The sequence below is a fragment of the Protomyctophum bolini genome, assembly GCF_963924005.1.
Source record: "Protomyctophum bolini genome assembly, chromosome: 24".
Classification (NCBI taxonomy): domain Eukaryota; kingdom Metazoa; phylum Chordata; class Actinopteri; order Myctophiformes; family Myctophidae; genus Protomyctophum; species Protomyctophum bolini.
This window is the reverse complement of record NC_137885.1, coordinates 18,601,305-18,626,630: the sequence shown is the minus strand read 5'-3', so window position 1 is coordinate 18,626,630 and position 25,326 is coordinate 18,601,305. Positions and strand designations below refer to the sequence as shown.

Sequence of the window (25,326 nt, the reverse complement as noted above, 5' to 3'; positions counted from 1 at the left end):
CAATGCAATATATTTATTATGGTTTGGCGATGTATTGGATCTGCTTTTTAGGTACTCAGGATCAAGCGCATCAGTCCCGACCATAGGGACTCTGAATCCCCCCGTACCTAAAACAGTAGATCCAAAATGACAGGTGGTAGCTGGGGTGGAGGTGGGTGCGCACTTGTATACCGCAGCGTAGAGTATACAAGAAAACAGCAAGCAGAATTGAGCGCAGCCAGCAAGACGGCAAAGGATGTACAGCAGCACGCTGATACACCGGCAGTGGGCAAGCAAGAAGGCAGAGGAATGCAAACCTCTGGTTCAAGTAGCCGGTATGAGAGATGGGGTGAGCTGTGATTGGCTAAGTGCATCATGCGGATGATGCTGCGGTGGCCCAATTAACGGCCGGCGCGCTGACTGAGGTTCCCTGACTGAACTTGCTCTGCGCATGTCTACGACAGGCACAAATGCTCATTTGTAAAAGAGACGCAGTCTCAATGTGATTTTACTGGTTAAATAAAGGTTAAATAAAAATAAAAAAAGGGATGGCAATGAAGGACTGGAAAATCTGGCGTGGCATTTTGAAATCCATGATCTCGACGCGGTCGAAAAATGATGATAACTGTTACTGCATCATCTCTCCCTCTCTGTTGCCAAAACACACTGTAAAGGTGTATACAGTATGTTTTTTTTTGCTCCTGTATTTGTTGAACCATTCAACGAATAGTCCAAATATCATCATCAACATGACCACCATCATTACCAGATGATCGACAGGAACTTTGTGTGGTATGATGCCGCTTGACCTTTTTCCTTGTATTGTCTAATGATTCTAATCCTTATTGCGTTGACTGTGATATTCCACAGGGTAGCATTTTAGGCCCCTTAGTCCCTGTAAAATCATTAGTGAAATCATACCTTAGTTGTTCCTTCGAGAGTAATGTGGACATTAGTTACTCATTGGGGTGTCGGAATATATTTTGAGATTCCTAGATAATAAACAATGTTAGTTCCAATTCTTGAGTCACTTTGACTTTGCCTGCACTCTTACTCGTCAACGTCAAGAAGCCAATTCCAAGAACTCAAGTGGCTTCCAGTCACTTTGTCCAGACTGCCTATGATTCAGAAAATTATTCACCGGTGCTCCTCAATGGAATATCTTGGGCACAGAAATTAGATGTTTAAATGTCTAACAAGCAGTTTGTTTCATTTTATTATCTTAATTATTTTATACGTTTTTTAAATTGGTTTAATTTATTTTCAATATGACTGCCACACTCGACGTTGATCATTTTCGTTTATCGGTGAAAGGATTGAAAATGTGTCTCACCCCAAATAAATGGGTTATATTTGCAATTCAATCAGTCACATTTGGTACACGGCCCCTGAAGTCTAATATCTTCCTTGACCAATAACCAATAACCCTGTGGCTGAGTGGTTTGACATTTTCAGCCACATGGTAACCTTGAGTGGTAGTTGCTATATAGGTTTCTTTTCTGGGTTTGAATTCAGGTGCTTACAGCTGGTCGGCGTGCTACGCAGTAATCATATATTTGTCCCTGTGCTGTGGTACTAAAAATAACTGACTTAAAACAATTGGAGATTGGCCTTGAATGCCGCCATAGTAAACCAACATTTTCCTGCTTGTACCTGTATGGTTGAGTAATGGATACCTATACCCCTCTTGATTCTCGTATATCCCACAATTGAATGATTGTCTCAAGGACGGGGCATGGAAAGACATCAAAGCAATGCTGGGAAAGGCTTCTCCGAACAGCATTGTCAAGTGTGTTCTGCTGTTCAGAGAGCTGGCGAGTGGTCAACACAGACGTGAACAGAATGGAAGTGTTTTCACAATGGATGCCTCTGATGAATACGCCAGATCTTTTGGCCTAACAAGATCTCCAACAATGAACTGTACAAGAAAACAGGGTGCCAGAGCATCACCAAGGAGATTACACACAGACGCCTGAGATGGATTCATGGACATGAGCTGAAGATGTACCTTAAGACCTTAAGATGTACGGTACCCCATCAAGGAGAAGAAAACCACCTGCCGCAGGACATGAGAGCTGGAACAGATGAACCTGTCATGGGATGAGGCGCAAGATGCCGCCAGGTACGCATGCAATGAGAGCACTCATTGAACCCTTATGGCATAACCTTATGCCATAGGGCAGTGGTTCCCAACCTGGGGGTCAGGACCCTGAGGGGGGTCCCCACATGATTTTAATTTAATTGGGGTGACATTTTAAGGAAGAAAATAAATGAAAAAAGGACATTAATCCATCAAAAGTAATGAACAAATTGTATAAATACTGGTCAAACATTGGCCAAATTTTCAGATGTCTTTATGATGACCTGAAGTTAACAATAGAGTTAATTGACTTATGGCTTTCAGGTGAACGGAAAAGCTAAAATACAGAAATTAATACAGCTCATAATAAAAATAATTATACAACTTGTATTTGTATAGCACCTTTCATGACATGAAATGCAGCTAAAAGTGCTTTAAAGAGCAATAGAGGAAAAAAGAAAAGGCATAAAACAACATTAAATAGCAGTGAATAAGGCTATACAGTGAGGACATGAATAACAAGGATTTGAAATCAATAAAACTAATTTTAAAAGCTGAACATAAAAGAAACTGAAGGAGATGAGCCAACATACTCAATAAACTATCCTTTCTGCATATTGGAAGAAAGCCCGCAGTTGCAAACAATTGCAAACAAGTGGCTGTCAGCCTGACATGCAAGCTTTTTCCATTCTTTTGTAAGCTTAATTGTGTGAGTAATGCTCCAATATTAAATTTCCCATTTGCTAAAATATGACCCTGTCTGTCAGTTGATCTTTTTTCCCCCTGCTGTCGGAACGGAAGCATCACGTTGACGTTGGAACTCCTGGAACAACCATGAGCTGTCACCAATCAAGACCGGGAGTCAAGGTGCCCATTGATCCCTGACGCCTATTGTCTGCTCCGATGTATGACGAAGTGTAATTGGGCTTTGGTCAGACGGAGAGACGTCTCGGAGAAAGAGAAAGAGGGGAAAAAGACAAGACAAAGTCTTCGTCTGCACTGTTCATTCACCTTCGACTCTGAACTTGCTGTACATTGAATAGCCTGGATCCACCGTCTCATTAGGTCTCTGAAATGAAAGGTATTATAGGCCGTATGGAGAAGCTTGTATTTTGGCTGGCGCTCTCCATTTCAATTCTCTCCTTCAATTACCAAGCTTTCTAAGCTGCAAGTGAGACAGGTGGTAACACCGTCTACAATGAGCTCTTCATGACGGATATATATATATATATTTTTATCAAACCTACTCTCACTATTTTCAGCTGTGTGGAGTGTTTTGTTCCGCCCGCCTGATGTGAAGCGATACCTGCTTGCTGCTTTTGTGTTGTTTTTTTCCCTCTTCTTTTTTCCCCTCTTTCCCTCGCCGGCTACAGGTCTGCGATATCAATACGGCTCAGACAGGACATGGCTACGAGCAACACCCTTCATCAAACAAAACCAGTCGATAAAGCAGAATCATTTAGGCTTTTCTTTCCCATTGATTTTGTGCCTGCCCGCAGTGAACTCATCTGTTAACGCACGCACACAAACACGCAATGCAGGCACGCGCGCGCAGGCACACGCACGCACTGTGCCATTCATACCTTAAATCCTTCCTTCCATCTAACCACCCATCCACCACTTTCCATCCTTCTTCATCTATCCATCTGCCCATAAATCTGATTCATCCCTTCCTCCCGCTCTCTATCCATGCATTAATTCATCCATCCTTATTCTCTCCATCCATCCATCCATCCATTCATTCATCCAATTTTACATACTTTCATTCTTCTTCTACAAAACCTGGCCAGGAGGGCATCTGGCACTTATTCTTTCATAACGCTGTAATTGCATTTGTAAGGGTTGTATGCCTTCAGGCTGCTTCCAGCCTCTGGCGGCACGCACATCTCCGGAAGGGAATTATGTGCAAGAGAATGTGGAACGCAGTAAATCCAATCTGACTCCCAGAAGGGGGTCATACCTATGTTCCCTCAGCCCTTTGTTCCCTTAGCCCTATGTTCCCTCAGAAGGAGCATTGGTCCGAGGTGCGCTGGGGGTCGGGAGAGGGTGGGTGGTTAGGTTTAGGTGTCTGCCCCGGGGGAGGTTAGGGTTAGGGTGAGGGTTTGAGGTAGGTTGTCGATCGGACCGTCGGCATATTGACGCGGACCCAAGGGAACATAGGGCTGAGGGAACATAGGTACGGTCCCCCCAGAAGCCACTGACTGTATAGATGGAGGTTCACTTTTGAGAATTGTCCTTCCTGAAATGTCTGTTATTAAACTAACTTATTGTAGGCGTTCATGTGAAAATTGATTCCAAAGATGGAATGGCAGAACACATAAGATGAGGACGTGCGCATAGTTGCCAGGTAATTGCCATTGACAGCTCCTTGTCCAGACTCAAAACCTCTTTTACTATGAATCAAACCCTTGGATTTACCACAGTAATGTTTAAAGTCATATTTTGGGGCGAACAGTTGCTCAACTTTTCTGAAGTCAGTTTATAATATATAGACGTATAGTATACATAATTTATGCTTTCAAATTCAACATTCCTCAGGGCACCCGAGCACTGCACATGTGCGAAGCCCTCACTTTAATGCAGAAAACTGCTCTGTGGGCTTAGTAAGTAGCCAATAAGTCTTGGGTCTTAAGTGAAGAAGTTCTGGTAAAGCAAGATTAACAACACCTTTGTATTGTGGAGACAGTCTCATCCAGATCAAATTACAAAGTGGAAGTAAACACCATTATCTGGCAACTCCATAGAAATTAATTCAACTCCACTCCAGTCCGAAAGTAGGCTACTAAACAAATTAAATACATTTCAGGAAGAAAGTGTATAAAGCAAAGAATGGCGTGTGTGTGTGCTCGAGTGCGTGCTCAGCGTGTGTTAATAGAATAGACGTTTTTGGACTCTCTGGCCATGATACAGTTTAGCCGCCCTTGAGATAAATCATTACGGACAAGATATGTGCACTTCAACCTTGTCTTGATAATGGACCCTTATAATGGAGGTATCTATAGTGAAGTATAATGCTACATACTGTTGCACACAAAAAAACGAAATCCATTAGCAGCAACACAGAGTTTCCCGTAAAGTAGCTTAAGGTTGTTTGTGCTGAAGTAATGATTTAGTTGGAGCCTGGTCAAATGTCCAAATAAATCTCATGTGTTACTTTATCATAGATTATATTTGTATGTCATGCTGTACTTGCTGGCCCCTTTTAATGAAGGTGTGTGTTGTGTTGGAACGAGAATGTTGCATCAGCTGAGTTACATCACCTTGTGATATGAATATACAGTATGCGGCAAACGGCCTTCATAGGGTGATATTGCAAAGGGACTCGGGTGGTTATTAGTCTGAGTGACTCCACTGACCTGGTCTGTCCCTCTCAAACAGCAGACTGTTCTTATCTCAACACTATCTGTGGCACAAAAGGGACATTTCTGAAGAACAACAAGGTTTTTGATGAAACGGAGCCGAAAGTCCCTGAGAGCTGTGCTGTGGATAAATACAAAAAATGCATATAAATGCAGGATTGGAGAAATACATTTGTCTTATCTTTTAACTAGCGGGGAGATTGGGGGGACACAAGCCCGACCGGCACAGCGGCAATGATGATGAAGCCATACCTTTCACCTTGGTATCACACATAGTAAATTTGATACCGGAAGAGTGTGACCATGTGCTAAATCATAACGATTTTTCTCTGGTCACGTACAGTATAGCCTGGCTCTAACTGATTGGATATGAAAAGAATAGAGATTTCATGACTTAAATCCTCCAGAGCATGCACCGTGCGCCACTGATTAGTTACGCTAGGCTAGAACATACACGGTGGAAATCTCAAATTGGACCATACGGCTGTCCCCCCCTCCCCCACAGATGTTTATTTAATAGAGCTTCTAGAAATTGAGTTGCAGCATGATGTTCATCGTCGTACCCACGCATAAAACTGATTGCCTCAGTGGACACCTCCATGGTTTGGCTAGAAGATGCTTCTGCATCTCTGAGGAGCTGTTTTGTTTCTGTGAAGCAATGTGCGGTAGTGAAATCGTGAGATGGATACATGTGTGCTCTGTGAAGAGAATCCCAGAGCGCGTCTGTGTTTATCTGCCCGTAGTCGGTGCACACGTATTTTATTGATGCTATTCGTCTCACCCTGGCTAACCTCCCTTGCATGTCGTGCTGCTGTAATGTGCTTTCTTTTATTATTCATGCATGCAAATACAGAAATGTCCACCAAGGAATTTGAGTCAAAGTGAGCCCTGATGAAAGAATGTGACCTTGGAATTAAGAGATGGTGGAGGACATTTTTGACAGCAGCATGTTAAAATGCTAATCGGTGGAGACAGTTTGTCAATGTGAAGAGACACTTAAATATAGATCTTCATGTATAGGCCTGCTCTCCATTATTCTCTTTTGTTGGGTTTCAAATAAGGCCCAAACCGCACCAATGATTCGCAAAGCAACTCTTGCGAGTAGTTAACCCCAACGGCACTTGCAAGGAGTTGCATTAGTGTGGTTTGGGTAAAATTGGAAATAGTTTGGAAGTGATCAAATGTGGATGTTCCAAAGTTTTCAGATACAGGCAGAATTACACTGTATATTTGAAGATGTGTTTTTCTTCTTTTTTTCCCCCTTTTTTTTGTGAGGGAGCTGAAGAACACCCCCCTCACAAATATGTATATTTACTGTTGTGAAAACATGCTATTTCTTTTTTACAATTTTATATATATATACAATTAGTTGTGGGCATCCATGGGAGGGTTTTGTTTAGTTTGGGTTCTTATTTAGTACTTCAGTCAGACAACTCAAGGAGGATGTAATATATATATTTATTGAATAGATAATCAATGCAATATATTTATTATGGTTTGGTGATATATTGGATCTGCTTTTTAGGTACTCAGGTCAAGCGCATCAGTCCCGACCATAGGGACTCTGAATCCCCCGTACCTAAACAGTAGATCCAAAACGACAGGTGGTAGCTGGGGTGGAGGTGGGTGAGCACTTGTATACAGCAGCACGGGTATACAGTATAGCAGCAGCAGCAGCAGCAGCAGAATTGAGCGCAGGTTGTATGACAGCAGCACGCTGATACAGCAGTAGTAAGCAAGCAAGAAGGCAGAGGAATGCAAACCTCTGGTTCAAGTAGCCGGTATGAGATGGGGTGAGCGTGTGATTGGCTGAGTGAATCATGTGGATGAGAGCCTGATGCTGCGGTGGCCCAATTAACGGCCGGCGCGCTGACTGAGGTTCCCTGACTGAACTTGCTCTGCGCATGTCTACGACAGGCGCAAATGCTAATTTCTTTAGTTGATTAGACATTTTTTTTGACTGATATTAGTGAAATTGGTATGGAGTGTCTGTCTGTAGATGTTGTGGTTGAAAGGTGTACACGTCTGTTAGTTAGTGGGGGGGATGTCACAATGCTCTGCAATGTGGATGTGATGGTAGAGTCGGGGGGATTATATGTATGTACCAACTGGGGACAGCTCTTTTTTTTATCTACCAACCTGCAGGTCATGTTATCCTCGGTTGAGTTTGTAAGGTGTTGGTTTATGGGACAATTTAAACCATCTCTGCCTGGCTTGTCATTCTGCACCGAGCTGTTTGTATTCAGGTCCTCCACCACCGCAAAACCTCACAGGGTTTAACAACCAATCAACACCTAGGACAATGGGCTCGGTACATAATACTCTTACCTTTTGCAGAACAAACATTTGATTGAAACGCGTCTGGGTTGTGTGCTTCCAGTTAAATCAAGAATAAACTATTGATGAAATGTTTACGCCGCTTTGCCCTTTCTGAAAAATGGGACCTACAGTTAAGTGCTTTAACTGCATATGTCTATTGCACACAATGCTAACGCATGTCTTTCCCCCTGCCAATGTTATTCTGTGTATGCTTGGTGCTTATAGACTGCCTATAAGGGCTATCAACCCCATTCTGTCAAATTAAATTCCAAACATTTACTTAAGGGAAGGAGTGAAACTAAGGTGTCGAGGTACTCTACACACAACACAGGAGTGTGTGTGTGGTGTGTGGTGTGTGTGGCCAGATAGAATAACAAACCCTGTACGTGTGATTATGTGATATTTGCACAGACTGGGTTGAGTCCACAGGTGCACACACTAAGCTCTGTAATAATATTTGATCTCCACCCCGCCCCTCTCTCTCGGCTCCGCAGGGATCTCCGTCAGCATATCCACCTTCAGCCTGGTGGCCATCGCCATCGAGCGCTACAGCGCCATCTGCAACCCGCTCAAGTCACGCTCCTGGCAGACACGCTCGCACGCCTACCGCGTGATCGCCGCCACCTGGGCACTGTCGCTGATCATCATGGTGCCCTACCCGGTGTTCTACATGATCAAGACCTCGGTCCGCAAGTCGGACAACGTCACGATACACATGTGCCGCCCGGAGTGGCCCAGCGTGTGGGCTGAGCAGACCTGGTAGGCTACGCCGATGTTCAGTGTGTGGTGCTGTTGTTGCTGTTCTCAGACCTGGTAGGCCACGCCGATGTTCAGTGTGTGGTGCTGTTGTTGCTGTTCTCAGACCTGGTAGGCCACGCCGATGTTCAGTGTGTGGTGCTGTTGTTGCTGTTCTCAGACCTGGTAGGCCACGCCGATGTTGAGTGTGTGGTGCTGTTGTTGCTGTTCTCAGACCTGGTAGGCCACGCCGATGTTCAGTGTGTGGTGCTGTTGTTGCTGTTCTCAGACCTGGTAGGCCACGCCGATGTTCAGTGTGTGGTGCTGTTGTTGCTGTTCTCAGACCTGGTAGGCCACGCCGATGTTCAGTGTGTGGGCTGTTGTTGCTGTTCTCAAGCATGAACCTCTCATCACAGAATGCACAGGCCCTTTTCACAACGGCAGACACTGTGATGAATGATGGGTTGGGAACACAGTTGAAGGTTTCGTGGGTGTGTTTTGTCACACAGAAACACCTTAAGGAAACATACCCTCAATGAATTGAGAGAGAGAGAGAGAGAGAGAGAGGGAGAGAACAATCTTTGCAATACTGGCTATCAGCTACTGTATGTGACTTGTTTATAAAAGAAATCAAACAAAAAACAATGTATCAAGTTCTAAAAACATGAAACCGTTGCATTATATATGGGGTTTACAGCCAAGACTAGCCGACCCTCGGCACTGTCATTTTTTTGTCACTTACATTTTAATATATTTTTGAACAAAATCCAAAGAAAACAATAGCAAAAAAAGAAACACGTACAGTACAAACAAACATGGAAAATAAAAAATTAAATGAAATAAAATAAAATAAAATCAACAATGCGTATCAAAACTTACATGTTATATTACGGTACATCACATATTCCTAGGCTTTTGACCTTTCTATACAAATATGGACCTATAGTAAAAAGCTATCAATTTACTAAAAGGACATGCATGAAGCTCTAATCTAAACAAGTACTAAAGTATGTTCATGTACAGCTTAGCTTGTTGTTCATTGACATCTGCAGGACTTAAGTAGATAAGTCGGTGGATTTGCAAGCACATGCTCCTCTGTTGTACTACAGACTGAATCCCACCAGGAGCGCTTTTTGAGTGATTGATTGAATACTTTATTAACGGTTTGCATGGACAAGAACAGAGAAGTGACAGTTAAGTGGTTTTCAACCCTTTTCATATCAAGACCCATTATTTATTTGCCATTTGAGCCACTGACGGACCACCATTTGATGAGATTTTAGCTTAAAACTTCCATGCTTTATTGATTAAATTAAAGGATTTTTATTTTTTTTCAACCAAGGTTCATGTTAAGTAAAAGGTGAGTGTTAATTTTGAACAAGTGGCATATTTAGCCACTTGGCATTTAAAGTGGCTAAATATGTATATATATTTTTTGAAAACTTCAGGGCGATTTATTTATTGTTATTTACTATAGACCTACTAGACCCCAGGAAATTTCATCTGGCCACAGTAGTAGTTTTGTGTCTGAACGAACAACTGGAACCTGGGGGGATGCCATACTATGGGCGCGTTCGGAAATGCCACACCGGAGCGCATTCGCCTATAATCTTTCCAACTTTCCATTTAGCTGGGGACCACCTGGAACCCCCTCAGGGACCACTGGTTGAAAATCACTGTACAAAAATGATTTATCCAAGAAAGCCTACTGGCGTGTTTCCATTGGGGTTCTTTTGTAATTTGTACTCAATTAATCAAAACATTTAATGATAGACAAATATACAATACTGCAAATACATAAAAACACAAAAAGTTCCAAATTGAAGCCACCTGTAAGTACTTTTTTAGAGCGGTTTTGAAAAAGAGTAGGGATTCACACTTCTTTCTCCTTCCCTAATGAGGTAACGCCGGTAATGATGGCTGTTGACTGTTTTCTTTTGTAATATTTCCTAGTAAAACTGAGACGGATATAGTTAGTTGCTGCGAGAGTGAGGTCTAGCCAACACCAACTCGGGATTCCTGGGTCGCTGCCCTCCACAATTTCCTAAGAAAGCCACACAGAAGAGATTTCTTTCCTGTCATTTTTACGGAATCCTTTTCCATATCAGCCAGAGTACGGGCAGTTCTTACAATCAGGGGTCTTAACGACCCCTCGCGGGGGTGGGGGGGATGATGTTTGAATAATGAATGAAGTCGATGACACGCAGAATATTTTCTTCTTTTTGAAGAGAGGCTTTATTATACAGGAGAAAGAAGAGGAAGAGAAACCAAGGTCACTGCATAGGAGGATGGGGGCATTACTCTTTACTCTCAAAAGTTTGAAAGTTTACACAATTTTCATTAGTAATAACCTGGTTCTGGTCATTGTCATTATTAATTAATTTATTGCTAGGATATAATTCTTATTTACAAAAATAAAAAGGGCATAGAAAAGCATTAATTGCTGGTACTACAGTATAGCAGTTTGTGTTAAACTGTCGGTATACATACAAATTTGAGCTGTTTTGGCATCAAATAAAATAAACAAATCATGCAAACCAAGAAGTCTGTAGCTCCACATAAGATGCTCTATACGGCCAAGCTACACCAGGCTTTTCTCGTGCGTTTACTCTAAACGCGCGGACCGTGCGTGCGTAAGCCAAATGCCCTGGCTACATCGATCTGTCACGACTGTCAGACGCGCGGCAGATTTGTGCGGGACCTTCCGGGAGGATATATAGATACACGCGCATGGGGGCATACGCACGTCAAAAAATTAGAACCGATCCTATTTTTAGAGCACGTGTAGGATGGCCCGCAGTATCCGTGCGTCTGGTGTAGCTGGTATCATTGACATATATTGGTCCTATCCAAATGCACTGTACGCACGCAGTAAACGCGTGCAGTAAATGCATACGCACGCGCGCAAAATTGCCTGGTGTAGCTTGGCCGATATACAGTGCCACGCTTGGGTGCTTCCGAAGATTAACATGCACTGATGCTCTAGTAATTTAAATCTGCCCATATTTTTTTTGAGGAGTGGTGAGGCAATTAAAAAGAAGGTGGTGATCCAGAAGAAGCGTGTTCGTTAGTCTTTCCCTGTGACAGCGCTTTGTGGCTGCCGCTGAACACCCCTCTGAAGAATTCTCCCATTGTCCATCAAGTGTGTGTGCGCGCAGGGGGGAGGCCAGGAGGTGAAAGACTGCTTAATTAGTGCAGCCTTCACACGAGGAGATAAAGTTGGAGCTCAGATGTGCAAAAAGTCGAGGCGTGTCACCGGGCGCAGGTTCCCCAAGGTTTAATCCAGTAGCTTTATTTTCAACCAGCGTGATCCATACTTCACTGTGGGAGGTTGGAGGAGTATATTACTGTATCTTGGATCTCTGCCAGATAAGAAGAAAAAAACCCTTCTCATCTGCCTCTCGCTGCATTCATATGAATAATGCCACTGGATAGAGTAATCCTTCTGAAACGGTTCCCACATTTAGAAGTATAGTAGAAGCGGCAAAACCTGGGTGGTAATTCTAGCGCCTCTACAGTAGATGCAGAAATCCATATTAAGCATGCATGCACTGAGCTATAAGCTAGCACTATAGTAACGCCTTAAATTTTAAAACAATACGTCACTTTGGGTTGTTTGTTGCATACTGTTGAATAATGTGAGATGCAAAGCACAAATAACAAGTAGACACCAATCTGTAATTAAATACGCCTCTCTGATTGACAAGAGGGGAGGAGAAAAGGTAAGCCGTTTTTGAACGTGATTGGAGACAGGTGAGCAATAGTCTCGAGTAGCCAGACACTGGAACTACACCTCCCGGATTCAGAGTAATCTGTTTGTCATTTCTGTTTACAAATACATATTTTAAAATATTCTTTAGAGCTTATTTTTTTATTTCCATTTCTGCTAAAGCAGCAAGCTATATATGCTTAGGATAAGGATAGACATATGATTGAGTGATATATCTTTTGTTTTCCAGATTTTATTTAAGATGTTGAATGTGTTTCTTGCTTTCCCAATTCTGGCACTGACCTCCTCCTCCGTTCCTCCGTCCACAGCCATAGAACCTGTGTAATTTCACGATCTTTGGTGAGAATGGTATAACTGTGCTTACACATGAAGCATATTGGCATGGTCATAGTCACGTCTCTGTGAATAACTGTTTTGATGTCAGCCAAAACTAAAATATATATAAACCAGGTGGAGATGTCGGAAGGGCCATTTCCGGTTGCATTTGCATTTCACTCTGTAGAGCGGAAGTGCAGAGCAGTGAGCATGTTTGTCTGAAGTGTTTTTCTAGGATATAGGGGGATTGATGGCTCAGTATTACTTCACCCACATGTCTGTATTCATGCAGACAGGCGCCGCATTCAGACAAGAGCATTAATATGAATTGTAGCCAATCCGTTGTCGGTCTCATGTATCCCACTATGGACGCTGCTTCCCTGTTGGTCTATGAAAGGGAACCAACGACCCTGAACGAAGCGCCGGCACATCTCCCTTTTGAAGATCAGACAGACTATCCAGAGACCGTCCCGACCGTACCGACTGAAGTAACCGTTGGTTACTTCAGAGAAAAAAATGAATCCTCTGAAGTAACCGTTGGTTACTTCAGAGGAGTGCCTGGCCGTGGAGGCATTAGAATATCACAGAATTGGTCAAAGCCGGCCCTCCTTCCGCTGGGGCACTTAACGTGCACTGACTGATGTTCAGCAGATGTTTAGTGGTTAAGAGTGTTCTGTGATGAAGCCAAATGAAAAAGCTATTTCTAGCTGTGGGCATACAGGATGTTTAATACGATCAAAGTCACACCTGGCCAGTTCCTTTGCCACTCTGCCATTCAGGCCGTCTTTATCTCTGGAATTGTAATCTCCCTCCATTGTTCTCTCTCTCTCTGTCGTTTTCATACAGTTTTCAATGGGGTACACTTTTCAATTGTGCCATCATGTCAACAGTACGTATAATTATGACACCACATCAAATCATCACATTTATGTTTGAAAACTAGACCCTTAATCTCCCGACTCCCCCAGCAGAGTTCAGAGTTTGAATGAAGGTAGAATTTGTAGGATTTGGGACTTAATTTAATTGGCTACATTTATATATATATATTTCAAACCAAAACTCCTCTCTCTCTCTCACACTAGTGTCCCAGTGAAAACTCTCCCCGGTGTCAATGTTGGTACCTGTGCCTAAGGTTGCCTACCCCTGCTGTACAGAACACATTTTTAGCAGAGGCGTCGTTTTAGGGAAAATTAGATGGTGGTAAACAAAAGTGACCACTTAAACCTTATTTAAAAATAGTGAATGACAAATTGTGAGCTTGTAGCCATTTTCACAATTTGGGGGAGGGAGGGGATTATGCCTATAATGACATACCCAAAATAGGGACACCAGATGGGAAATTACGTTTAATGAATCTACTGTAAGGTTGCAGACAAGAAAACACATGTCACATGCAGATGGATGGGCATGGATATCGATGTACTCAGTAGGTGCCAATCTAAATCAGTTTAATAAAACTAATAAAAATACCCTGAGAAAATATGCATGCAATCGCAGCATTTGACGTTAAATGTGCAGCGTGGAAATTGCCATCCCCTGGGGACCCTAACCCCAAATGACAGCCCTGACAAATGGCCCCATTTAGACTGCAGTCACATCCATTCAAATCTGATTTATTTGTAAGAATCTGATCTTTTGGCACGACCGGGGCGTTCACTTCACACTGCATTTGCAAGTGACCATATCCGGTCTGTCACAGATCTGCATGTTCAGACTGGCAGCTGAATCCAGCCTGAATCAGATCTGTGCCACATCCAGATTGCAATCTGATTTGTTTAAATAAGTCCCAAACACAAACGAGTCACATGGAATCCGATTTAGATCAGGTTACTGTGTTCAGACTGAGACGGATCTCCTGAAGTCAGATTTGAATCCTATTTGAAACCACCTCTGAATGTGGATCAAGTCTCATTCGTAAAAATCAGATTCCATGTGACTTGTTTACGCTTAGACTTATTTAAACAAATCAGATTCCAATCTGGAAGTGGCACAGATCTGATTCAGTGACATTTTAATATGGTTGCAGAATACCCATACTGTATGTGCAAAATATGAATGCAAATTGGATAACTGCATTTTCATTTGAACTCGAATGACGCATACAATATGTGGAAAATTATAATGCTATTACGGAATAATATTTTCAATTATCATTTTAATATAGTCCCCTATCTTTAGCTTTTAGCCCCCTACAAAGCCTGTTCGATTGAGAACTGTTGATTCACTCAGTCATCTGCTGCTAAATTGTTTATTCTCTCTCCATTCCTGGCTGCTGTAATGGTCCAATCTCCTTCTTGGGGAGGTTTCTGTTTGATCAGCTTAATGAAAGTATCGCTGGTCCCATCGCTCAGCCACCCGCTTTAATACGTCCAAGAAATGGGCTGCTGACACTCCAGCTGCCGAATCGCTATACTGCAGTCACACATTAAAACCGATTCCCCAGTCCTCCCCACACTGAATGATGAAGTGAAACGACACCCGGCCTGAGTGACAGCCTAGCTGCCACTCAATATATGTGGAAAGAGACTGCAGTGTCATGAGAGCTTCATTCAGAGGTTTTGTGCGGAATTGTATTTTGCTTTTGGAACGATTCATTGGGCGCTGGCTGATGCTGTGTATGATATTGTCATGAAGGCTTGTATGCAGTAAGCTTGTACACAGTAAGCCACATCTTCAGTAGCTGAAGAGAGTGCAGTCGCGCCCTGAAAATAGCTGATCTACAAGCTCTCAACCCGTCGGAGTGCGACACATTGTGAGCTTGTAGATCAGCTATTTTTGCATTAGTGCCCTTTTAGGGAATTTCAGCCCCTCACACTCTAACAACTTCCGCACATCCCTGGATTTCACACACTTGTCTCCCTCCTGTTTTCCTCTCAGGTACGTGTTGCTGTTGTTCACGCTGTTCTTCGTGCCTGGCGTGGTGATGATGATCGCGTACGGCCTGATCTCCAGGGAGCTCTACAGAGGCATTCAGTTTGAGCAGAGTCTCAACACGGAGACCGCTGGTAAGATCCATCAGAAATACTTGGGGCACCATTTTAATCCTAGAACACTAAACACAAATGTTGTCACCCCATCACTAAACCCGGATGTATTTCCGTCCAAATATATTACAGTACAACATTATATGGGGGCTAACGTGACTCAACAAGCTGGTGGCAGCAGTGAGTTCGTCCTCCTGCTCCCATCTGGACTCTCTCGGGCAGAGACGATGTACTCAGAAAAAAATCTGATCAGAACGATATGCGGCCACTAGAGGCGGGATCAAGACTGGTGACGTATAGCTGTGCCACAGCGCAAATGTTAAATACTGTACAAGCTAACGAGACTATACAACTCGAAATGATTATGGAGATATCAGATTTTCTTTCCTGCTGCTTCCGGTTCTGCTTGAGAGAAACCAGATCAAGGTAGGAGGAGGGAACTTGTGAACTCAGTACTGCCGCAATCTGGCGGAGTCAGGTTAGGGGTGGGCGGGCAAAATCTGTGAAAATGTTGGGTATTACTTTAACACATTCCTTGCGGATCACGTTATTCCCGACTTTTTTCACATTGTCTTTCCCTGTGGAACATGCTATTCCCGACTTTTGTTTTATTCGCCGTTTTTTCATAACTTTTAAGACATACGGGGTTTCCGTCGGACATCCGTGACACGCTCGATTTCAAGGCTTCTGGGAAATTGAGGCTCAATGCATTGCCTACAGTACGTTGCATAATGCCTCCATCTCGCTCTGTTCTGAGTTGTTGTTTCGGATCGCCGCGGTGGTGGATTTTTCAACTCAAACACAAACGATGAGACTATTTTCAGGCGGATTTTCACGAAATGGAGGTACAATTCGGCGTGATTCTTCAAAGGTTAGTGAAAACACCGGCAGGGAATGGGAGTTAGATTCAACGTGTTAACAATATTCATAAAAACATTATACTAATCCATTCCTGCATGGGACATGAGCATGTATTAGGAAGAAGTCCCTGACTGGATCCATGGACCCAGATATTCAAATGTCAACCTCTACCAAAGCATTATTGGGCTTTAACAGATGGTTTTCACCTGTCCTCCTAATGCTTTTGCATTTTGTTTGTGTGTGTTTTCATGCAACCAAACCCCTCCTCGCTTATCCTAACCACCACCACATGCGCACGCACGCCTCAAAAGGAGTGAAGAACGGCGGCAGCAAGAGTGTCTCTGCCGGAGGCCACGACGACAGTGACGGCTGCTACGTCCAGGTGTCCAAGGCCACGGAGCTCCGCACCCTCTCGGCCTCCGCCTCGGCCTCCGCCGCCCCGCCGGCCGGGGGGACGGAGCGTGCGCGCAGCAACACGTCGGAGGCCAAGCTGCGCGCCAAGAAGCGCGTCGTGCGCATGCTGATGGTGATTGTGGCGCTGTTCTTCACCTGCTGGACGCCGCTGTACGCGGCCAACACCTGGAAGGCCTTCGACCTGCTGTCGGCGCACCGCGCCCTCGGCGGCGCGCCCATCTCCTTCATCCAGCTGCTGGCCTACACCTCGGCATGCGTCAACCCCGTCATCTACTGCTTCATGAACACGCGCTTCCGCGCCGCACTGCTGACCATGTTCAACGCCTGCTGCTGTGGGGGGGTGCGCCTCTGCCGCCGCGGTGGCGGGTTGTGGCCAGGCCATGCCCGGAGGCGGGGGGATGGGGAGGGGGGAGGCGACGAATGCCTCACGGCGGCGTCCTCCATGGCCACGTCCATGTCCAAGTTCAGCTACACCACCGTCAGCACCGCCGGACCCTGCTGAATAAGGCTCATACTATGTACATCAGTGTTTTTCAACCCTTTTCATATCACGGACCACCATTATATTGATTAGATCCAGCCTCTCAGACCCAAAACATTTAATATTTTGTTGTCGTACCATCGGAGAGGATAACGGGCAAACGTTGATCTAAAATAACAATTCTTCCTCATTCTCTAATTGTGTAGACTTTTTGCAAATTAAGTAATGAAGATGTTTAACAATAATTGAACTCTGAGAGCACTGAGGGCGTAAAATGAAACCAAATGGACCCGTAATGATAAGCTATCACCTTTATTCGGTTATAACCTATTGCCTAAACGAGGCAACATTTGGTGTCCAAAATGCGGAAGTGCTCAATGTTAAACCCCAGCTGCACGGGGTTTCCTCATGCTAAATGCACGGGCCCGCCTTGTCTCGCGTAAGCAGATCTAGCGATACTAATATCACTGCGTGGATATTAGAGTCTTGTCCCTCTCAGTATTATATATTTTTTCTGCAATATGACCTCTCTCTCTCTGTAACACGCTCTCTATGCTATGGGTGCTCTCAGTATTACATATTTTTCCTGCAATGTCCCGCCCCATATTTGCATACTGGGCCCTGGTTGGTTATATAGCCTGATTGCACACGAATCATGGTTGGCTCGCCACCACTTCGGCCGTGAAGTCCTCCCACAACTGAGAGGGGCCATACTTAATCTACCTGGGGCAGGGGGCACGGTGTCACAGTTGGTAGTGCTGTCGCCTCACAGCTAGAAGTTCCTGGGTTCGATTCCCGCTCGGGACGCTGTGGGCGCTGGCGGCGTGTTTCCTCCTCCACGTCATCAGTGCCCATACCCGAAGGCGGGGTTGGTGAAAGGGCCTTTCTGTGTGGAGTTTGCATGTTCTCCCCGTGTAGGTACCCTCACAAAAAACATGCAGTAATCCTGGTCACTAAACTGCCTCCCCCTGGCCAGCCGGGGCGCCTGATGGAGGGGAAAGGAACTGGTTGGAATAACGTGTTCCTTCCACGTGCTACGTCCAACCAGGGAAACTCCCCCCTGTCAGGTGTAAAGGAGCAACTTGGACACTCAGGCATGAAGGAAGCATGAGTTCAAGTCCTTTGCTCTCCCCTTGTCCCCCATATATGGGGACTAGGTTGGTGGAGGGTACGCGTGTAGAGCCCAGGATCACATTAGATGGGTTACAAAATTGTGGGATAAAAAAAAATAATAATCTACCTGGGGCAATATGCATCGCAAAGGCAGATGAACAGGCCTCGACTCCGCTCTCTGGCCAGTGGCCACCCACTCTGACAGGCGTTATATGCTTTCTTGTTTTGTATTTTTTCCCCATTCTTCATGTGCAGAGGAAGGTCTTTAACGAAAGCCCTTTGTTCCAATTTAGCATGCATAGTTTGAAGTCCGCAGGGGGTGGTGGGATGTTGAAATCTACTCCCGTTTGATTAGAGCCGCCTTTGTTTTGTCACACTGAATAAGGACATCAAGTGCCTGTTCATCGTGCTACTTTGTTCTGTCGTGGCTCTTCAAGCATTTTCAAGGTGGATTTGTGTAAACGGACAGTTGTGTTGAACATAAATCTTCTCTTCCCGGGGTCCCCTGGCACAAAGCTTTGTCAGACGGGAGGTCCTATTGGGGGTCATTTTGGCACGGAAAGAGTTTGAGAACCACTGATTTAGAAGGAATTATATGTAGACCTCGGCCTCAGGTTTTAATGAGTTAATCCAGTGCTTATTTTCACTCGTGTGTGTGTGTGTGTGTGTGTGTGTGTGTGTGTGTGTGTGTGTGTGTGTGTGTGTGTGTGTGTGTGTGTGTGTGTGTGTGTGTGTGTGTGTGTGTGTGTGTGTGTGTGTGTGTGTGTGTGTGTGTGTGTGTGTGTGTGTCACCAGGTGTGGTGTCTGTCTCTGTCACCTGCTGCACTGTATCCAATTACAGTGAGCGTTAGACAAGTGAAAAACACTTTACGCGCTTGCCTTACCCCGTGTACACAAAACCGATGTCAGACATTGAACCTCCTTTGAGATACATTATATGTTCCAGTAGTCTGCTGTACATGGAGCCTAAATCATCTGCCCCATACCATTTCCTGACAGCAGGTTTTTTTCTTATTATATTTTTACATAGCTGTCCTGTCTGGTTTTGAACATCACCCACCCTATACACTCTCTCTCTCTCTCTCTCTCTCTCTCTCTTCAATTCAATGGGCTTTATTGGCATGAGCAAATATATGTTGACATTGCAAAAGTAATACAATCAAAACAAAATAATGTATGTACAATTGTACAATTGAAAGGTAATAGAAGTGATGTGTATTGAGGTTATGCACGTGACATCATCACCACCCCTGAAGTAATGCGGGATCGCCTACTGAGTAATAAACTATACTTTCTGTCCTCGACAGCCCATACATCCAAACAGCAACATCCTATCTCATTGCGTTAACCCATTTTGGGCGGGAACCCCTTTTGGTTTTAGCATTATGTTATGCTTTAGCTATTGAAAAATAGCAGATCTACAAGCTCATAGCGCAAGCTTGTAGGTCTGCTATTTTAGCATAGAAACATAGCTTTTTCAGAAAACTGTCAGGATGAAGAAGACATTTTTTGAACTAAAAACTAAACTCACTTTGCCACTCACTTTATGCATGTGCATACCCTCTATAGAGGGACAGTGAAAACTGCTACTGACTCGCCGCCCTGTCTCCTAGGTTGTCAAAATGTCAACCTCGTCTCCTACACTGTGTATGTCGCCAACCTAGCTGTAGGTCGAAGTCATTACGGAAGTCTTAAGCGCATGGATAGGCAACTAAGACCACTCGCCATTTAAATCAGCCAGAACTCTCTACATTTTAATGTGATTCTTATCAATCGAAGTTCCCCTTGATTGGTCACAAGTCTTATTTCCATTAGGTGCATCAATCTTGATTGTATCGTCCCAAGCGAAAAGCAAACATCGGCTGGCTAGGGCTCACAGAGTGCAAGGATGGAAGCCAAGAGTACTCTGTATTTAAATAAGCCAGAGCTCAATGAATTCTGAAGTGATTCTTATAGTTCATGTGTCTACAGTATGTTCATTAGGTGGATCAATCTTGATTGTATTGTCTCCACACACACACACACACACTGTGCTAGTAGTGCCGACACAGCAGAATCTGCCGAGTCTGAACTAGAGATACTTGGGCGGTTAATACACTCAGTCTTCTCCGCTGCTGTCGGATGCTGTTGGTGAGCTGCTCCCTAGCGAGTTTGCAGGATTGGTCTCTGCTGAAGTCAACTATATATATACTGTATATATATATATATATATATATATATATATATATATATATATATATATATATAAACCCACCTGTTCAATACTGTCCTCAGCTCAGTGGAGCAGGGCTTGGACCTAGGATGGACATCATCTCCCTTTTCTTTCATCTGCTGCAGGACTTCCTTCAGCTCAGCATTCTCCAGCATTAGAAGCATCTGCCGTGCCTCGTGGTGTCATCCGGCAGGGTTTTGTCTCTCTCTCCAGTGTTTCTAGTGGTTGCTGACTGTGTCTGTGTACTGTGTGGCAGCTGCTAAATGCATGGCATTCAGAGATGGCACTGTGTTCAGACTGGCTACCTCTGCTGAGCTAGCCTCAGTCTGTGTGAAGGAGAGACCCAACACAGCCATCTCCCGATTGATGTATGTGCTGCACTGAGGAACAGTCTCCTATAGGCATTACAATGTTGTAGGAGCTTCTGGACCGGGACAGCGAGGAGTACATTGTTGTTTGGAGGGTGACACTTGTGATATGCTGTCAATCTCTCTTTACTTAACCCATTTTGACCTGGGAACGATTCTATATGCTGACTTACGCCAACTCCGTTCACTTCATGGGGCCAGTCCTTCACAGTGACACACGCGTTACATGAACCACACGACCGGGATGATTTCCAACCCCTCAATGTCCAATCTCGCTGCCTCTGCTCCACAGAAAAAGTCCTGCACAGAAAATAATAATAATAATAAATAAATAAAAATGGTCACAATGCAAAAACTTTTTTATTTAAGACCACAGGGAGACCAGATTGGCATCACTGGCAAAAGCCACTTTGAAATTGATCCCAATGAAGTCCGTGACCAGAGAGTTGGGCGTTCTCCTTGGGTGCTTTCCACTGGCAGCAGGGATCATTGGCATAGGCATTGGTTATGCCCTCATTGCCCTGCACCTGGCCAACGCTTGTGAAGAATTCGCAACGTTTGACCGTGGCCATGTACTCGTTCCAAACCCGAACGGAAGCCCGTCTCTGCTTGCAGCACTGGCCACTCCATAAAGACTTGGATGGTGGCATTAGCTAGGTCAAGCTGCACCTCCACTGGTATACTGCAAACTTGTCAAAGACTGGCAGGAAGCCCTGATTGCCAGTGCCCGACACATCGACATTGACAGTCACCGTCACTGACATCTTTGCTGCAGATTTGATTCTGTTCCTTCCCTGACCGTCACTGCAGCAATGCAGATTAATGTGGACGCCACATCCCGGTTTACTTTACCAGGCTACGCGGCCATCACTCTGTACTAGGAATGGATAGGTTGACGGTGGACCCCGACCGGACTCTAACCACAAGACCACTGAGCTGGTTTTGTCGCTATGACTCAGCCATAATAATATAATGACTTCCCCAACGTAGCAAAGTCCAAATTTGAAGTGTCTTCGATGTTGTAAATGCCACTTTCAATGTTAAATGGTCCACACCGTGCCCTATAGGTATTATGTTTCATATATAGTATGTTGTCTGTATATGACGACAATGGCTAAATATTTGTGACAGGAATAGATGTTTGTGTCAGATGTCAACATCCTCTGCCCAGGAATTCGGAACCTCAGTTTAAAATGAATTCACATTGTCCAATTCCAAGCTATGGGCATCCCTCTGGATGTGCGAAATTAAATTCAGAGTGTGACCCATATGGAACTTCAGAGTCGGAGAAACGGTACCATTTATGCCGCCTGTCTCTTATCTCAGTGACCTTGAGCGTGATTCCCACTTGTGACCAAAACAAACCAACTCATATTGCATTTTAGTTCCGCTTTGCATGGATTAAGTTTGAATTCATATGGGGTTGGGGACACAAAATTAAGTCACAGCATACAAAATAAAATGATCTTTTGCGCTATTTAAGCCATGAAGACCTCAGGCCGATTCTACAAATGCCATCTAAATCAGTAGATTTTTTCTGAAATGTTCAGAAACGGCAGATGATGCTCCCTCCCTCTCCACCTTCAAAACCGCACTGATTTAGAATGACATTTCCAAGCTGATGTGTTTCTAACTTATGTACAGTTTTATTGGTTTTCATTCTTATTTTATTTGTGTTTTCTAATAACGTTGTCCTTTTCTCCCCCCCTGGCCTCCACACATGTAAAGTGTCTTTGAGTGCCATGAAAAGCGCTAAGTCCCAGATATTATTATTAGATGTACAAGCTCGCAGTGTGGCACGAAGTGACACGCTGTGGGCTTGTACATCTGCTATTTTTGAATAGCCAACGCAAAAAACTAAAATGACACAGCTTTCCCGGTTTTAACTCCACAACTATAGCGCTGAAAGTGGTGAATGCTATAATGTTTGGTTTGGACAGCTCTTTTGGCTTTAACCTGGATTAAATCAAAGTATTAATCCAGTTGCACAAAACGTTGCTAAATCTCTTTGTTCAATGTTGGTAAAACGTAGCCATAGTGTCTATTTCCACTTTTAGTAACATACATGTCAGTGTAACCACGCACATTCGTATCAATTGGTCTTGGAAACCAAAATCTATATCACTGAGTTAAAGGGGAATCCCTATGCTTGGCCAAGTGAGAGCTTATGCTTCTGGTCTTCAGGCAGAGCTACTCTGGTAAATGAGTCTGAACAGACCAGTAAATGATTAACTGAATGTTTGATGACAAAATGTATACTAATTCAGAATGGATGGTCAAGCATTTATTATATTTGCTATTTATTATAAAAAAATGTTTTTGCCTCAGGCAGGTGCCGCAGTGTATCTATTTGTACATGTACATGTACAGACAAAAATATTATTATGAAAACTCCATATGTCCATATGTCAACTGTCATATTTTATGACATATTACCAATTTGCCTCTTTAGGAGAGAAATTGTTACCTCCATGCTGTCAAAACCTCTTTGTACCCAGCAATTAACCACAAGGAATCTAACGTCTCTATTTTGTGGGAGAACATTCCGCGAAAATGGCAGATCTACAAGCTCTGATCCAACTCTATCCTATTTTTGCCATTTCGATTTGTTGTATAGGGGAAAAGGATGGAATCAAATCTAAAGGCCTGGACTGGTTGACCCCTTGGTCTCTGAAGTACAATAACAATTGAACCACTGTGTTTGTGTTTACACGTATGCAGGTCAAGTTGAAGTCTGGCCCCAATGTCCACCCTAAAACATGATCATCAGGTATTATTATTATAAAATATATACATTTTTCAAAAAGAAAATACAAAAATCACAGCACCTTTCTGCCTTATTTGGGCAAAAGGCAAAAATAAATAAAACCATTTGTGAGAGTTTACAGGGTCATGTGGAGTAATGGTTTTCAAACTGTGTCCCATGCTTCCAAATTGACTTTTTTTTTTAAGTCATGGACCATTTCAAATGATCAAAATCTCATGACTGTACAAGTCAACATAAGATTAGAAATGGATTCATATTGGTGAAATATACTTAATAATAATTTAAAGTGAATTGATCTATAGTTACATTAAACTACTCTCATATCATATGGCTGGTGGGGAACCCCCTCTTGGACCCCTTGGGAACCGCACTTTGAAAACCACTAATCTAGAGGTGAGACGCTGATGTGCTGAAATTGTACGTTCAGTAGTCATTAGCTTTGAAAATCCTTCGGAGATGGTGCGTTTGTCATGTGTGTATGTTTATTGTGTTTATCGAGACAGTGTGTCTAAGGCTGCTGAATTAATACTGAGCGTGCTGCGTCCAGGGGCCTGCTTGTGCTATATTGTAATGTACAGTAACTACTGTCTGTTAGCTCATGCATACTCTCGCAAGCCAGACTGTTGCCTCACACCATCTTCAAATGCTTCATACAGTCTGGAGACTGAAACTCTGACAATGATCAAGCAATATAAAGTGAACATGAAGCCTCGATCCTCCCCACTTCCGTTTAGTCTTTACAGTCACGCAAATGTATCCTAATATAAATTAAGATCATCAAAGCATATACAGTATAGCTTGCTGCTTAGCAGAAATGGAAATTTAAAAAATGATAAGATATGACCGGGAATGGCGAACAGATGACTGCTTCCTGCCTGGGATGTCGGACAGTGTATCAGGGCCCCCAGAACAGCTGGCCAATGTTGAAGCCGCCAATACCAATACTGGCCAAAGCTGGAACTGCAGGAGGTGCCGGGACGTTCATGGAGGTGTGCTCAGGCTCAGGCACCCTTGGTGCTCACTCAGGCACCCTTGTGACGGCCATACTGGTTAAACCGGTTTGGCTGGGTACTCGGGATCGTTTGGTGGCGGGAGGGGGGGTGTTGAGCACCCTTGTCAGTGATGAGAAGTCAGTGCCCCTGGTCCCGTTTCTAGATTATATAACTCTTATGAGGTGTATAGTTGCGCTGACACTTTGGCATGGGGGGTCAGATCAACATATGGAATGAATTCTGTACTGGCCATACTGAGCGTTGGAGTGTACAGGATCTGATGAGGTCAGATCAACTTATGGAATGTCAGAACAGGAAGGACGGGTGGGGAGGATCAACATATATGGAATGTCAGAACAGGTCAGCTCCATATATGGAGATCTAAGGGTTTGAGGTGTAGAGTTGCTGGTCGGCTCTATATGCAGATCTAGGTGATGATCCAGTCTTCTCCATGTATGGTTAATTGGTTATCCAGGGTTAGATGAGGTCAGTGTCATGATCTTCATATATGGAGATGGCCATATATGGTGGCGTGACATGTCACGAGGCATGCCGTCACATGATGTCATGAGGCGTAACCATATATGGAGACGTGATGTCACGAGGTGTGACCATAT

At 43.9% G+C, this 25,326-nt stretch overlaps 2 protein-coding genes across 2 annotated transcripts in view; one reads left to right on the top strand and one right to left on the bottom strand.

Moving 5' to 3' along the window:
* The window catches only part of cckbra (cholecystokinin B receptor a), a gene marked incomplete at both ends in the record, with an annotated part of 36,398 nt that extends 19,120 nt beyond the window's left edge, over window positions 1-17,278 (top strand). Inside the window, 3 exons of the mRNA XM_080758580.1 lie at window positions 8,232-8,496; window positions 15,395-15,522; window positions 16,674-17,278. Coding sequence (XP_080614706.1) covers window positions 8,232-8,496; window positions 15,395-15,522; window positions 16,674-17,278 — 998 coding nt within the window. The remainder of the gene's footprint in view (window positions 1-8,231; window positions 8,497-15,394; window positions 15,523-16,673) is intronic.
* A 632-nt stretch (window positions 17,279-17,910) lies between these two features.
* Window positions 17,911-25,326, bottom strand: part of LOC308311802 (CTP synthase 1-like) — a gene marked incomplete at both ends in the record, with an annotated part of 44,171 nt that continues 36,755 nt past the window's right edge. Inside the window, one exon of the mRNA XM_080758579.1 lies at window positions 17,911-17,976. Within this exon, the coding sequence (XP_080614705.1) occupies window positions 17,911-17,976 (66 nt within the window). The remainder of the gene's footprint in view (window positions 17,977-25,326) is intronic.